Here is a 15,631-nt window from a genome sequence, read left to right on the forward strand (position 1 = left end):
GGCCTTACTCCTCCCCGTCCCAACAAACTACCCGCTCGGTGACCCGGTACCCGAGACAAGTGGTCGCCCTATACCCCCAGCTGGGAGGAACCCCTGGCCTCCTCAGAGAAAGAGGGAGGAAGGCTACTGAGGTTGTCATGGTAACCAAGGGGTCCCCCAGACCCCTCCCTATACCTGGTAGGGAGGGAAGGGGAAGGGTAAGGTGCTATGGAACACGTGACCAAGCAAGTGGCCTAAGCCGCGATAGCAACACAAAAACCGTGGGAGGCCACGTGAACCAGACTGTACCAACATATGGGACATGCACCTAGGCTAGCCTACACCCTAAATAAAACTAAAATTACATCGTAAAAGGTGGAAAAGACACTTTTAGTAAAGAAAAAGAAGCCCAGGAGGAGGCAAAACTGTTCCGAGGAACAGTTGACTACTCGGAGCCAGCGATAGCCGATGAAGAGCAAGAGCCGGGATGCTGGGCCAGAAACACAGAATAGCCCTAAATACCAAACTAAGAGAAATGGTAAAAGGGCTGACCTAGCTATAAAAGCGATGTAAAAAACGATGAACGTGATATAGTAAGCCCATAAGTATAGGAAGTCCCAGTATGGAAGACCGGGAATTCTTAACATGAGGCGGCATGGCGCCGCCACGAGTCGACCGGGAAACCGTATATGACCTATTAGAAGGAAAATACTGGTCCCTGGAAGACTAAAATACGGTAAAATACTACTTATGAGGCACTTAACTTAGCCGATGCGATGGCAGCACGTTCCATGGTGAATAAGGAGATAAATCCAAAGATAACACGGCACGAAAGAAAAAAGCGTACAACGTGTACCGTCTAATAATTAAGGATGACCGCTAGGGGCGCTGCTGTCCGTGGCGTCACTAGTAGTAGTAGTAGCGGCCGCATCACCCGTTAGTATCAGCTCTCTCTAGTGGGGATTTTAGATTGGAAGGTCTAAATGGTGAATGACTCGTGGTAGTGATCCCACTCGCCCCTATTCTCATACCGACACTTCTTTTATAGAGTGAGCGAGTCAGTTTTACTGACATTTTCTTAATTTTGTTTTTCTCTGGTAATTTTAGATTAATTTTGCCAAGAAAGAATGATATTAAGGATACTTTCATAGGCCGACACGAGCTGAGCCCAGAAAGGTGACTTGGGACATCTCCTAACCGCATATGATTTTCGCCTCTGATCTTCGGTTTTGTGACGCCAGGGCGATTTATCCCGAAAATGACCATTTTTCAAATTCTATCTCCTCCCTTGATATTTAATATTAAGACCTGGCATTACTACCATATATAGACCTGATGTAGACCTCCAATCAAATCAGGAGTTTTTTTTCTAAAAGTCATTTTTTTGCTAGATATGAATTTTTCATTATGGTAAAAAACTAAACCCTATAAATTAGGAAAACAAAATTTATAAAAAACAAAAAAAAAAAAGACGAAACAAAAATTGGAAAAAAAGGCTTCATTTGATTTTTCTATAATGTCTTTCTGAGTTATATACAGTAGTACCTCGAGATACGAAATTAATCCTTTCCGAGGCGCTTTTCGTATCATGAGGTTTTCGTATCTTGGACCACATTTTACATGTAAAATGGCTAATCTGTTCCAAGCCCTCCAAAAACACCCCAGTAAATTTCATAATAAAGCTAAATTGACCTATAAACAATGAAATACTACAACAATTTGGACCATTCAATACCTAAATTAATAAAAAAAAATGCAAAATATAACCTGTAAATAAAGTGTATACTAGTGTACATGGTAACAAGAAATATACCGTACGTAAAATGTGGAAGCTTACCTTTCGAGTGAGGCTATCTCCGAAAGTGGCGGCAGAGGAGGAGGAGGACAAACGGCAGATAACGTACGTAAGTACGTACACTTAACTTTACAAAAACACATAAAAAATTTAAGGAAAACTATAAAACTAAAATTTACGAAACACATTAACAGAACTGTAACACTTAACTTTACAAAAAACTAAAAATAATTTTTTTTTTTTTTTACTTGTTTTTACTTTTTTTTTTTTTTTTTTTTTTTTAAAACAGAATTTCAACTTCATCACCACTTTCAACGTTCTGTTTATCACTTGGTTCTTCCTTTTTGCTTTCAACTTTCTGTTCTTTATCACTTGGTTCTTCCTTTCTGCTTAATCCTGCTAATGCTGAAGGCCTCTTTAAAAAATAACGATCCAAGGAAGATTGCTTCTGCCTACTTTTCACAATGTTCCTGAAACGACTCAGGCAAACGTCATCGAACTGCGCAAGCATACGACCTGTGTGAGCCTTTTCGGTGTGTCTTTTTTCGATAAACGATTGCACTTTATGAAAAGTGGCTAGAACATCCTTAATTTCTGCCGTTGTCATAGGGTCGTCGTCCTCCTCCTCGCTGCTGCTAGAGAACTCCTCTTGAACAACGTTATGTTGCATGGCCTCCAACTCCTTCAGGTCATCCGTCGTAAGCTCCTCTTGGTGCTCCTCGAGAAGGTCGTTGATGTCGTCCTCGTCGACAACCAGCCCCATGGACTTGCCGAGGGCAACGATCTCGTCAAGATCTGGTTCCAAAACAATTTCAGGATCGCCAACTGTTTTGGACTCTGCAGCACCAGTTTCGCCCACGTCGAATCCCTCGAAGTCTCGGGCGGATACGGCATCAGGCCAGAGTTTCCTCAACAAGGAATTCAATGTTCGCCTCAAAACCTCCTGCCAAGCTTGGTCGATGAGTCTGATACAAATGACGATGTCGAAATGCTCCTTCCAAAATTGACGCAAAGTGAGGTTTGTGGTATCGGTGATGTCGAAACATCTCTTGAAAAGATGTTTCGTGTACAGCTTCTTAAAGTTTCCTATCACTTGCTGGTCCATGGGTTGGAGGAGAGGGGTGGTGTTGGGCGGAAGAAAAAGAATCTTAACGAAGGAATACTCCACTAGGATATCTTCCTCGAGGCCAGGAGGGTGGGGAGGGGCATTGTCCAACACCAGCAGACATTTCAGGGGGAGGCGCTTCTCTTCCAAAAATTTCTTCACTGTCGGGCCGAAACACAGATTTACCCACTCGGTGAACAAAAGCCTCGTTACCCATGCTTTTGCATTAGCCCTCCACATCACTGGAAGCTTCTCCTTCAGCAATTTGTGGGCCTTGAAGGCTCGAGGAGTCTCGGAATGATACACCAGTAGGGGCTTCACCTTGCAATCCCCACTGGCGTTTGAACAAAGTGCGAGCGTAAGCCTGTCTTTCATAGGCTTATGCCCGGGTAGCTTCTCTTCCTCCGTGATGTATGTCCGACGAGGCATTTTTTTCCAAAAAAGGCCAGTCTCATCACAGTTGAAAACCTGCTGAGAACTGTAGCCTTCCTTGGTCATCATCTCGTCGAAAGTTTTCTTAAATGTTTTGGCCGCTTTTGTGTCCGAGCTGGCAGCCTCCCCATGACGCACCACCGAATGGATGTCAGTCCGTTTACGGAATTTCTCGAACCAGCCATGCGAAACCTTGAACTCTGGGGTTTGCGTTGAAGTCCCTTCCCCTCCGTCGTCTTCCGCCTGCACAATCAAATCGCCGAAAACAGCGCTGGCCTTGTGGGCGATTGCTGTCTCCGTTACCGTATCGCCAGCGATTTCTTTGTCTTTTATCCAGACGAGGAGCAGCCGTTACATCTTGTCGTGCACGTGGGTCCTCTTGCTGGACAAAATAGTGATGCCCTTCGACGGTGTAGATGCTTTGATGGCATCCTTCTGTTTAAGGATAGTGCCGAGATAGGTACGCCACCATGTACGTATAAGATGCATGATGGGAGGGATGCTGTCCAATAGGAGAGAAGGATCTCATGGTGGTGACTAGCATCAGGAACCAATGGGAGAGCAGGAGGATGGAGGCGAGTCTACTAGTACTAAGATGGCGGCGCGCGGCGCAAGTTTCAAAATTGTTATCCGGGCGAATCTTGGACTTTCAGAAACCTTTCGTATCTTGAAAACTTTTCGTATGTAGAGCCATTAAATTTTTCGCATTGGCTTTCGTATCTCGAGTTTCTCGTAAATTGAGCCTTTCGTATCTCGAGGTACCACTGTACCAAATTCCAATGTTATAGCTTTAAAACTAAGTGAGAAGATAGATTTTGAAGGTCAATAACTATAGTTTTGAGATACGGGCGTTCAAAGTTTTTCTTCGTATTCTTATAACGACAATGTTAATAAATAATGATTATTATGAATGTATATTTCTTTTTTGTGTATTAATAAACCAAAACTATTTTATTTATCATAAGTTAATCATAAATGATGATCCCTTTGCTCATATATCGTAGCTTGGGGCACTGCGTCAGGCAAGACGGGGCACTCCTTCCTACGCAACTCTCTCTCTCTCCTTCACTAACTCGGCTTATTACAGCGATTTTTCTTCTTCTGTATGTTAGCTAGATGTTTTCCTAGTATTTTTATGCTTTGGCATGATAAAATTCTTGCCGAAACAAAAATAAACAAACGTAAATGCAAGAGAATGTCAAGAGGTGAAATTCGAAGTTGTACTCTCTTTTTACAAAGACAATGTTAATAAATCATGATTATTATGAATTTTTTCATATTCCTTTTGGATATTAATAAACCAAAAACTATGTTATTTATACATTAAATTAAGATCCCTTTTGCTCAAAGATCATAGCCTGGGGGACAGTGTGACGTGTGCTTCAGGCAAGACGGGGCCGTTTACTTACTACGCAACCCTCCCTCTCTCTCTCTCTCTCTCTCTCTCTCTTCACTAACTACGCTAATATCGCACATATATTATGATATTCTGTAATCATATTAGAGCGAATTTTCTTCGTCTTTACGTTAGCGAGATGTTTTCCTTGTCTTTTCTTCATTGGCATGATGAAATTCTTGCCGAAACAAAGATAAACATATGTAAAAGCAAGTGAATGTCAGAGGTATAACTCGAACGTGTAGACTACTTGAAGTCTGTGGTCGCACTGATGACTGATTGTGGTTGAACTCCCCTCTGCGACCCAAGGAATCACTACAGATGCCATTTCTCACAATTTCTTTGACAATAATTATCAAACTTTACGATAACAGAAGAAATTTTGCATTTTGTTGTATGGACGAATGTTTTAGGCTTATTGAGTTATGTTTACTAATTACCCTGTAACTACGAAAGAAAGAGGAATTTTGACGAAATATTTCGTATACGTATTCTTAATTGCCATATGAAGCTCCATGAATTTTTTCATGACTGCATTTTTCGCCCTATACCCACATATACTATAGGGGTTCCAGCCGGCCCCCTTAAGAGGAGAAGAGGGAGGGATCTCAATGATACATGGCAAGTACATAAAATATTGATTATATCATAAAAATCATCATTGTTCATGCACGGAACAAGCCTTTGGTCTTAACATAAGAGAAAGGTTTTCAACGACAGCTCGAGTCCAGTTAAAAAAAGTTACAAGAAAATTGATGGCATAGGGAGATGGACAAGATGGTGGTAGTTAGGAGGAGCCCACTTCCTACAACCCATCTTCAGAAGATAGCATAGTTTTTCTTTGTCACCCTTTGTAGGAGGATACTCTTGCATTCTCTCCTAAAAGCCAGTTCTTTTCACTTCCTAGCCCACATGAAGATTTTACTATCCCTCATTCTTCTAATGCTTTGGCCTTGGAATCTTGTAATTAATATGAATACCCCTGCTCTCAGTGGGGGGGGGGGGAATCCCCTTCCCTTGGAAGGATACGACTGCGCCTCCTTCTTCTGTGTTTTGAGGTGGTGATGTGCAGTTGTCAGACTGTTGTCCCTACCAGGCATACAAACCATTTCCAGCCTAGTGCCCCATTATTTATCCTGCCGCACTTAAATTTTGTCAGCCATGACAGTTTCCCAGTCTACTGTCTCTGTGATGTCATCTCACTTCACTTCTGCTAGATTGTGCTCGGCTACCAATCTGGTGGTCTGAGTTTGATTCTCAGCTCGGCCAACGCGAAATCAGAAGAATTTATTTCTGGTAATAGAAATTCATTTCTCGATGTAATGTGGTTCGGATCCCACAATAAGTTGTAGGTCCCGTTGCTAGGTAACCAAATGATCCCTAGCCACATAAAAATATCTAATCCTTCGGGCCAGCCCTAGGAGAGCTGTTAATCAGCTCAGTGGTCAGCTAAAACTAATATATACTTAACTTCAGCTAGAACTTCTGTTACACTAGCCTCCTCCTGGCTGTCTTCAACATTCGTCGCTCCCCACTCTGTGATGTCATCCATGTTGCCATCTGCTACCCCTACTACTCCTGACTTCCTTATCTCAAATGTTTGCAATAAAGTTGAAGGTATCTTCATGAAGTAGTTCGGTCAATCGGATGCTTAAGTAGTATCCAAAAAGAGACAGTGTAGATCTCCTTAGTCTTCTTCTTTATTTTTGTCATCCACTTCTTTGTCTTCAGTTTCCATCAAGTGTTGGAGGAAAAGAGACTTTGTAGCCCCTCCTTGTAAGAAGATATACATCTCTTCCTTGGGTTTTCATCACTCTTCTCAGTTGGCTGCTGCTCAATTGTCTAAGCACATATGTGCTAGTCCAGTTCATGCTTCCACCAAGGCACATGTATGTGGTACTACGACTTCTTCCACTATGCTTCTTCTAGCTGACATCATTTTAAGTCAACTCTACAGTTTGAGATCCCAATCAGAGGCCTCTCCTCTGAGAGTCCATAGGAAAGAAGACAAGGCTCCCATCAAGAGATCTAAGCCTCTGGATCCTTCTCCTCAGAGGTCCCCTTCATCTTATGTTCAATTATCATGAGATCGCATGACTTCCCTGGTTCAGCTTCTCCATGTCATTGTTCCCCAGCAAGTTCCCAAAGAAGTCTCATGTTCAGCGTTCTCTCTCACGAGGACAGAATTATAATTCACACTCATTCACATGGACGTGATTGTGCAGCTCGTTACCAAAGTCCAGCACTAAATAAAGAGAATTTACATCCTACACCCCCTTAGGAGCAGCGTTCCCATTTACAAGTCCGTGACAGAGATACATGTCCTCGTTCAAACGTACATACACCAGTCATCATGTTCAGTTTTTCATGGCATTGTAATCTGTCACGACATTTGTCACTCCATTGCAATTCTAGTTTCCGTTCTTCCCATGAATGTGACATAAATCAAGACAACGTACCGTCTACCTCTAGGGATTTACAGTCTTCCAAGAAAGTTTAGGCCCTGAAAGAGCATATGCTTTGGTTAGTAATCAAGATGTTCTAGAAGCAGAGGATGAAGACCATCAAGAGGTTTTCTCTACATATCTGTGCTAGGCCTTAAGTAAGCAAAGACTCCCCTAACACTGCCTTGTTCCAAGTTTGGGAGGGAAATTCTTAAGCAAGTCAATTTCCTTATCTCAGGCAAGGATAACTCCTAATGATCCAGTAGATCATTCAAAGTGCTACCTCCACCTTTGTCACAACATAGAATATGTACTAATGCTGTGTTGACATACCTTCAAAACAAAATTTATCTCTTTAATCTCTCGGAGAATGTTAATCCAGTTCTGTTCATCTGCTGGTCACGCCCTTCATAATAAAGGGATTTTGACAAAGGGAAAATCTATTTCTGGGCAATGACCTGTGTCACCCCTGACCTATGAATAAAATGTTCTTATTTGACCATTTTATAATTTTAAGACATTTTTGGTGCACAAGTGTATTCTAAATGCACACATGTGGTTTAGCTGGTGGTTGTGTAACACTACTAAAATCTGGTGATATAACCAGAAAATAAGAACAAGCTGCTGTAAGCACTCAATGTTTAGTTAAGCATGGCAGAAAACAGAATGAGGTGATTATCTAAGTCATTCCTAGTATTGCTGTTAGGGGACAGCAATGTATACATACATTGAGTAATCAAAGTTCTACACACAAAATTTGAATTTAGGCTGCCGTATGTGGAAAACTATAGCAACGTAATTACAGGGTAGGTCACTTATACAAAATCTTGAACATAATATGTATGCTACTCGGACTTTACTACATAGCTATGTGTAAACATATATGTATGTTACCCATCCACCAGGGGACAGGAAAGTATACCACTAAATTTAAGCACCAGGTTGTAGCTGTAGACGAAGAAATTAATAATGTGCAGGCTGCAAAATGTTTTGGAAAAAGCAAAGGGAAATCTGAAACTGGCAAAATCACCCTTTACTTCATTTAATTTACTGCGTCTATAAATAAAGTAAGCTGCATTTTTAAAACCTAGCTTTGATAATTTGCAAAAAAGTATCTCTGAATTATGTTTTTTTAGCAACTAATGGCAGTGATGATGACTATAAAATGCAAGCAGCTGATGATTTTATGAATATAAACATTACCAGAAAGCAAATTGCACATTATGTAGTACAGTGGGGCCCCCATATTCGCGTTCTCCGGATTAGAGGACTCATGCATTCACGGATTTCTCTCTGGACCATATCTACTCCTTAATCGTGGGAAATTTGCCTATTCGCAGTATTTTTCTGTGAGAAACATCCTCAAATTTCTGGTTTTTTAAATCAATTTCATCATAAAATGCACTTTGTGATAAAACTATTAAAAAAACCAGGTAAAAAAGTTTTTAGTGTTTTTCTTGAGTTTAAACTAACAAAACTGGCTGTTTTCAACATTTTTATAGGGGTTCCAACTATTCGCAGATTCTAACTATTCATGGTGGTGGTGGTGGTGGGGGGGGGGAGGTCTGGTACACATCCACGCAAATACAGGGGGTCACTTTATATATTTCATAATATGATAATAATGTGGCAATATTACATGCAATATAATTGCATGCAGTAAGTAAAGAATTTGATTGAAATTATCATTATTCTCAATACAGCTGTATTGTTTGCAAATAGGTATCTGTCGGTGTAACAACCTAACCGGGTCAATAGTTCTCTCTCTCTCTTCATGTATGGTACTACCCCTTTAAAATCAGGTTCAAACCCAGGTTTATGAAATTAACAAGATATTTCAGAATATACAGTAAACACATGAATTTTCACACTAAGTGGGATTAAACAGTACAGTAATACCCCGAACTTACATGAAGGTAGGTTCCAGACCCTGTTGCACAAAGGGAATTTTCACGTAAGTTTGGCACTATCCCTAAAAATGCTAATAAATGCATACTTCTCAAGTTGAACACTAAATATGACACTAATCATGCTCCCTAAATATTAAGCTAACTTTTAAATGAAATTAAAGTTACTGTAATTTCATTTCAAAGTTAGCTAAATACATTACCTTTAAATAAAAAAATAAATGGTTGGTAAAAATATAGGAGTGGGTGTGAAGATTACATACGTACAGTATTTCTCTCTACTTTCTCCCTTCTGACTGACCAATCTATTTTTAGAAGCCTTCTCAACCACTTTTCAGAAATTCTTTATTCTGTCACTTTCTCTTTGTTCTGAAATTCCTTTTCATGAACAAACACTGCTTTTTACTTGGACAAATACAACTCTTAGTTATGTCGCTTACTACAAAAGAGAGAGAGAGAGAAGAGAGAGAGAGAGAGAAAGAGAGAGAGAGAGAGAAGAGTTGTCTTTACATAAGTATTAAGCTAACTTTTGAATGATAATAAAGTTACTGTAATTTCATTTAAAATTTAGCCCAATACATTACCCTTAAAAAAGAAATAAATGGTTGGTAAAAATATAGGTGTGTGTGAAGATTACATACGTATGGAGAGAGAGAGAGAGAGAGAGAGAGAGAGAGAGAGAGAGAGAGAGAGAGAGAGAGAGAAGAGAGAGAGAGAGAGAGAGAGAGAGAGAGAGAGTTACGTAAAAATCATTGATTGCTAATCAGCAACTCTCTCCCTTCAGTCACATTACTTGATATATTTGACATCTCTGGACTTCGAGCTTCTGGTGGAGTTAAAAAGAAAGATGAGGGAAAGAATTCTTTACATGCATCCTTTTCTCATTTCAGTTATATTATTATTATTATTATTATTATTATTATTTGAAAATATTAATAAACATATAGTAGATGTACCATAAAAATTCTCTCATCTCAGTAAGAAGAGAGAGAGAGAGAAGAGTTGTTTTTATTTAAAAAGTGAGATGGAAAGGTTGTTTCTTTAAAATACTATCACATATGAATTTTGTAATTACAGTTATATTATTATTATTATATTATTTGAAAATTTTAATAACCATAGTACATACTACATGTACCATAAAAATTCTCTCATCTCAGTGAGAGAGAGAGAGAGAGAGAGAGAGAGAGAGAGAGAGAGAGAGAGAGAGAGAGAGAGAGAGAGAGAGAGAGAGAGAGTTAATATTTTCATTATTTAATATTATTCAATTTACACATAAAAGCTTGAAAACTTAGAAATTAAAAAAAATTAAACAAACACTTTTGCAGGGTTTCTCCAGGATTCGAAAATGTTGCGTTTGCATGTCTGTGAAATACTCGAGTATACGATAATTACATAGGTTCCAATGAAAAGTTCGCACTTTTGTGAATTCACACAACTCGAATTTCATTAGATATTGAGGTATTAGTGTACAGTGGTCCCCTGTATTTGTGGGGGTTGGGTACCACACTCCCTAGCGGATAGCTAAAATCCGCGAATACTTAAAACACCTCTATGAAAATACAGCAATTTGCAAATATTTCTCAGTGAAAAATACAATGTTAAGCAAATTTTCTTGGAATAATGGGTATATATGAGTCCACGAATCATGAATCCGGGAATAGTGGTTGTCGACTATATTATATTACATTTCACCGATTTAATACATTATGTTGATGCTCTAACCTTCACAAAAAAATTTAGATTTTAAGAATTTTGTATAAAGGATTTTGTAAATCTGTAATAAGCATACATGATTTGGTTTTTCAGTTTACAACATAAGTCCATCATAATTAAAGATGTGTACGTACCTCCACTACAATACTAGCATGACCTGAGCAATCAGGCTGTTTGCGCCCAATCTTTGGTGGTATGCATTCTGCGCTTAGGATTTTCTTAGTGTAGAAATTTGTCCATAGTTGTGGTAATAACTCTCTGTAGAAACAGTCAAGGGCACACATCTCCTTGCTCCAAAGACCCACAGTCTGAGAATGCTCCATTATTACATCTGAAAAAGTGAATAAGTAAACTTCTCATTTAAACTTCTTGATAATCTGATGCAATAAACACCTAGTTCACACTTAGGCTGTAACGTCAGCCAGCACATAAAACAATGAAAAATAATACTGTACTGCATTGCACTTCTAAAATAACTTCTAAAACATGACATTTTCATGATAACATCAAGTTTTATATATACTTACCAAGTAATTACATTGCTCACAATTTCACTCGCCAACAGCTAAAAAATTTTGATAATCGCAGTAGCGCAAGTTTCAGTGTAGGTGAACTAGACCCTACCCACTTTCAGGGTAAGAGAGGAACAACTTAGCATGGAGTTCAATTGTTTTTGTCCTTCTTTCCATTTGAGGGGAGGTGGGAGGGCTTTGATTCATAATTACTTGGTAATTACATACATAATTATAAAACTTCATTTTATCATAAAAATGTAATTTTTATATATGTAACTTACAAGAATTACATAGCTGAATCCTAAATTGACATGGAGGAGGGATACATGGATATTTCTACCCCAAATCATTATTTACAATGAGTTAGAGAATAGGTTATCAGCATTGGTACAATGCTTGTTGTTCCTTACCTGTTAAGAAAGCTACCACAGGTAGATACTGCCTTTTGTCGGTGCTCATCTTAACCATGTAGGGTGTGGCTAACTGACCAGATGCACCTCTGCAACATTGGGGCTTTGCAGCAAGGAATGAACCAACTGACTAACAAAGCATACATGTGGTCAATTGTCCCTGCCCTGGGCATAGTACTGACAAACCAATCGTCCAGAATAAAAAACATGAACCCCCTTATGACTAAACACCTTAGTTTAAGGTGAAGAGCATATACAGGAAGAAAAGCTTCCTTCGCTTCATCCCCCAACACTCTGTCAGCTACAGACAATGGTCCTAAAGCACTACAATTATCAAAAACGGTTTCCACATCTCAAAGATAATGAGTCACAAAAACCGACCTACACTTCCAATAAGTAACTTGAATAATCGATGATAGGGATAGGTTGTGTCTGAAGACCAACAATGTGGCAACCACTGATCTCATGAGCGTTGGCTCTGACTGATGTTAAGTCCTCTTCTCAAACTTGAGAATGGCTTTGGTGATCAGATCCCTCAGGAAGAATGCCAAGCCAATTTTTGACAGGGAACAAGACGGATTCCTAACCTAGCACCATAAGTTGTTTGCAGGACTTCATATCTTCTCTGTTCTGTGTAAATAATACCTTAGTGCTCTCATTGGGCAAAGAATTCTCTCCTCATCTGGGCCCAGTATTTCTATTAGACTTTTGATAGTAAAGGAACCAGGCCAGGGTTTGGTTGGGTCTTCATTTTTAGCTAAAAAGCCTAGGGAGAATGAACATATAGCATCACCTTGTGAAAATCCAACTCTCTTGTCGAGAGCATGAACTTCACTGACCCTTTGGCTGTCACTAACACTACAAGAAAATGGGTCTTCCTGGTAAGGTCTCCAAACAGGATACCGAAAGCCACTTCAGAACTACAGTGGTCCACCCGTATTTGCGTTCTCCGGATTCGCGGACTCACACATTCGCGGATTTTTCTTTGGAACCTATCTAGAAATTATTCGCGGACGGACTCGACGAAAATAATCACTAATTAGTGTATTTTAATGTTTATTTTCATGACTAAATACATTTTTATGATTCAAAAATGATTTACTAATTTTCAAATATTAATTTTGATTAATACTGTATTAGTAAGTTTAATAACTTTAAATGATATCACATAATAAAAATAATAATTCTCTCTCTCTCTCTCTCTCTCTCTCTCTCTCTCTCTCTCTCTCTCTCTCTCTCTCTCTCTCTCTCTCTACTACAAAGATGTATGTTTTTTGTATGATAAATAAATGATTTACTATTTTCAAATATTAATATTAATTTATACAGCAATAATATCAATTCATTAAAGAAAATACCATAGTGAATTAGTAAGATTTTAGCTTATAAATTTAAAAAAAATATGGAAGAATGAAGGAAATCCCAGTCTTCTTTAACTCCAGGTACTAAAACTGTCATACGTATCAAGTTAAGTGACAGGAGGGGGAAGGAGCTGTTGTGCTGCTGCCATCAAGTGCTCATGAAATTTCCCCCCCTCCCTCTCTCTCTCGTCTTCTCTCAGGTCCTCGTCTCTCGTCTCTCCTCTCTCTCGTCTCTCTCATTTACTGAGACTCAAGATTTTTTTTATAGTACCTGTACTATATGTTTTTAATACTTTCAAATCATCATCATCATCATCATCATCATCATCATCATCATCATCATCATCATCTCATCATCATCATCATCATAACTGTAATTGCAAAATTCATATTATGTGATAGTATTTTAAAGAAATACAATACTAATTTATCCATGTCACTTTTAGTTAAGGCTAACTCTCTCTCTCTCACACTCTCTCTCTCTCTCTCTCTCTCTTGCCACACAAAATAATAATGTGTCATAGTGGTAACTCCCTCCCTCTCTTTCGCTGTAAGTGTTATAAGTATTTTTTGAGAGAACAGAGAGATAAACACTCACTCTCTCTCTCTCTCTCTTTTACCGAGATGAAAGAATTTTTATGGTACTAGTATGTAAAATGTTTATTGATAATTTCAGTTATTTAATAATAATAATAATAATAATAATAATAATAATAATAATAATAATAATAACTCCGCAGCATAGATCAGAAAACCAGGAAACATATGACAATACACAAAGCACTACACCCAAGAGCAAATACGGACAGACTATACATAACACGAAAGGAAGGAGGGAGAGGACTACTAAGTACTATAAAGGACTGCGTCAACATCGAAAACAGAGCACTGGGGCAATATCTGAAAACCAGTGAAGACGAGTGGCTAAAGAGTGCATGGGAAGAAGGACTAATAAAAGCAGACGAAGACCCAGAAATATACAGACAGGAGGAGAAAAGACAGAAGAACAGAGGACTGGCACAACAAACCAATGCACGGACAATACATGAGACAGACTAAAGAACTAGCCAGCGATGACAATTGGCAATGGCTACAGAGGGGAGAGCTAAAGAAGGAAACTGAAGGAATGATAACAGCGGCACAAGATCAGGCCCTAAGAACCAGATATGTTCAAAGTACGATAGACGGAAATAACATCTCTCCCATATGTAGGAAGTGCAATACGAAAAGTGAAACCATAAACCACATAGCAAGCGAATGCCCGGCACTTGCACAGAACCAGTACAAAAAGAGGCATGATTCAGTAGCAAAAGCCCTCCACTGGAGCCTGTGCAAGAAACATCAGCTACCTTGCAGTAATAAGTGGTACGAGCACCAACCTGAAGGAGTGATAGAAAACGATCAGGCAAAGATCCTCTGGGACTATGGTATCAGAACGGATAGGGTGATACGTGCAAACAGACCAGACGTGACGTTGATTGACAAGGTTAAGAAGAAAGTATCACTCATTGATGGCGCAATACCATGGGACACCAGAGTTGAAGAGAAAGAGAGGGAAAAATTGGATAAGTATCAAGATCTGAAAATAGAAATAAGAAGGATATGGGATATGCCAGTGGAAATCGTACCCATAATCATAGGAGCACTAGGCACGATCCCAAGATCCCTGAAAAGGAATCTAGAAAAACTAGAGGCTGAAGTAGCTCCAGGACTCATGCAGAAGAGTGTGATCCTAGAAACGGCACACATAGTAAGAGTGATGGACTCCTAAGGAGGCAGAATGCAACCCAGAACCCCACACTATAAATACCACCCAGTCGAATTGGAGGACTGTGATAGAGCAAAAAAAAAAAAAAATAAATAAATAAATAATAATAATTATAATAATAATAAAACTGTAATTACAAAATTCATAATGGTAGTATTTTAAAGAGATGAAAATTACCTTTCCATTTCACTTGTAAGGATATCTCCTCTTTCTTACCGAGATGAGAGAATTTTTATGGTAAATGCACGTGTTTATTTTATTTTCAAATAATGATAATAATAATAATAAGAGAAGTAGTAATAATACAATAACTAATTTCAAATGAAAATTCTTCCCTTCGTCTTTTTCTGTATCAATTTCCCTACCTCATAACTCCAGTGACGCTCGGAGCTGGGAAAGTAACAATGCCATACAATGGTCAACGAATATAATGGTTTTATGTAATCTCTCTCTCTCTCTCTCTCTCTCTCTCTCTCTCTCTCTCTCTCTCTCTCTCTTACTAAATGAGATCATTTTCATGGACATGTTTGTAATAAGTTTATCATTAATATAACTGTAAGTACAAAATTTATATCTGAGTATTTTAAATACAATAATCATTCCATTTCTCTTTTTTAAATATACTGTAAGGACAACTCTCTCTCTCTCTCCACAAGATACTTGTCATACATTTGGTGTTTCTATTTCTTCCTTTTATCTCTCCCGCTCTCAGCAAAAGAATTGATAGACAGACAAACATAATTGCACAGTCCTCTCTTTCTCACTTCTCTGGAGAAATATATGTATTTATGGGAGGGGAAAAA

General features: G+C 38.8%; 1 protein-coding gene across 1 annotated transcript in view; it reads right to left on the reverse strand.

Moving 5' to 3' along the window:
• Positions 1-15,631, reverse strand: part of LOC135223095 (ectopic P granules protein 5 homolog) — a 759,396-nt gene that overhangs the window by 443,715 nt on the left and 300,050 nt on the right. Inside the window, 1 exon segment of the mRNA XM_064261599.1 lies at positions 10,909-11,105. Coding sequence (XP_064117669.1) covers positions 10,909-11,105 — 197 coding nt within the window.

This window comes from Macrobrachium nipponense, chromosome 8 (assembly GCF_015104395.2).
Source record: "Macrobrachium nipponense isolate FS-2020 chromosome 8, ASM1510439v2, whole genome shotgun sequence".
NCBI classification, from domain to species: Eukaryota; Metazoa; Arthropoda; class Malacostraca; order Decapoda; family Palaemonidae; genus Macrobrachium; species Macrobrachium nipponense.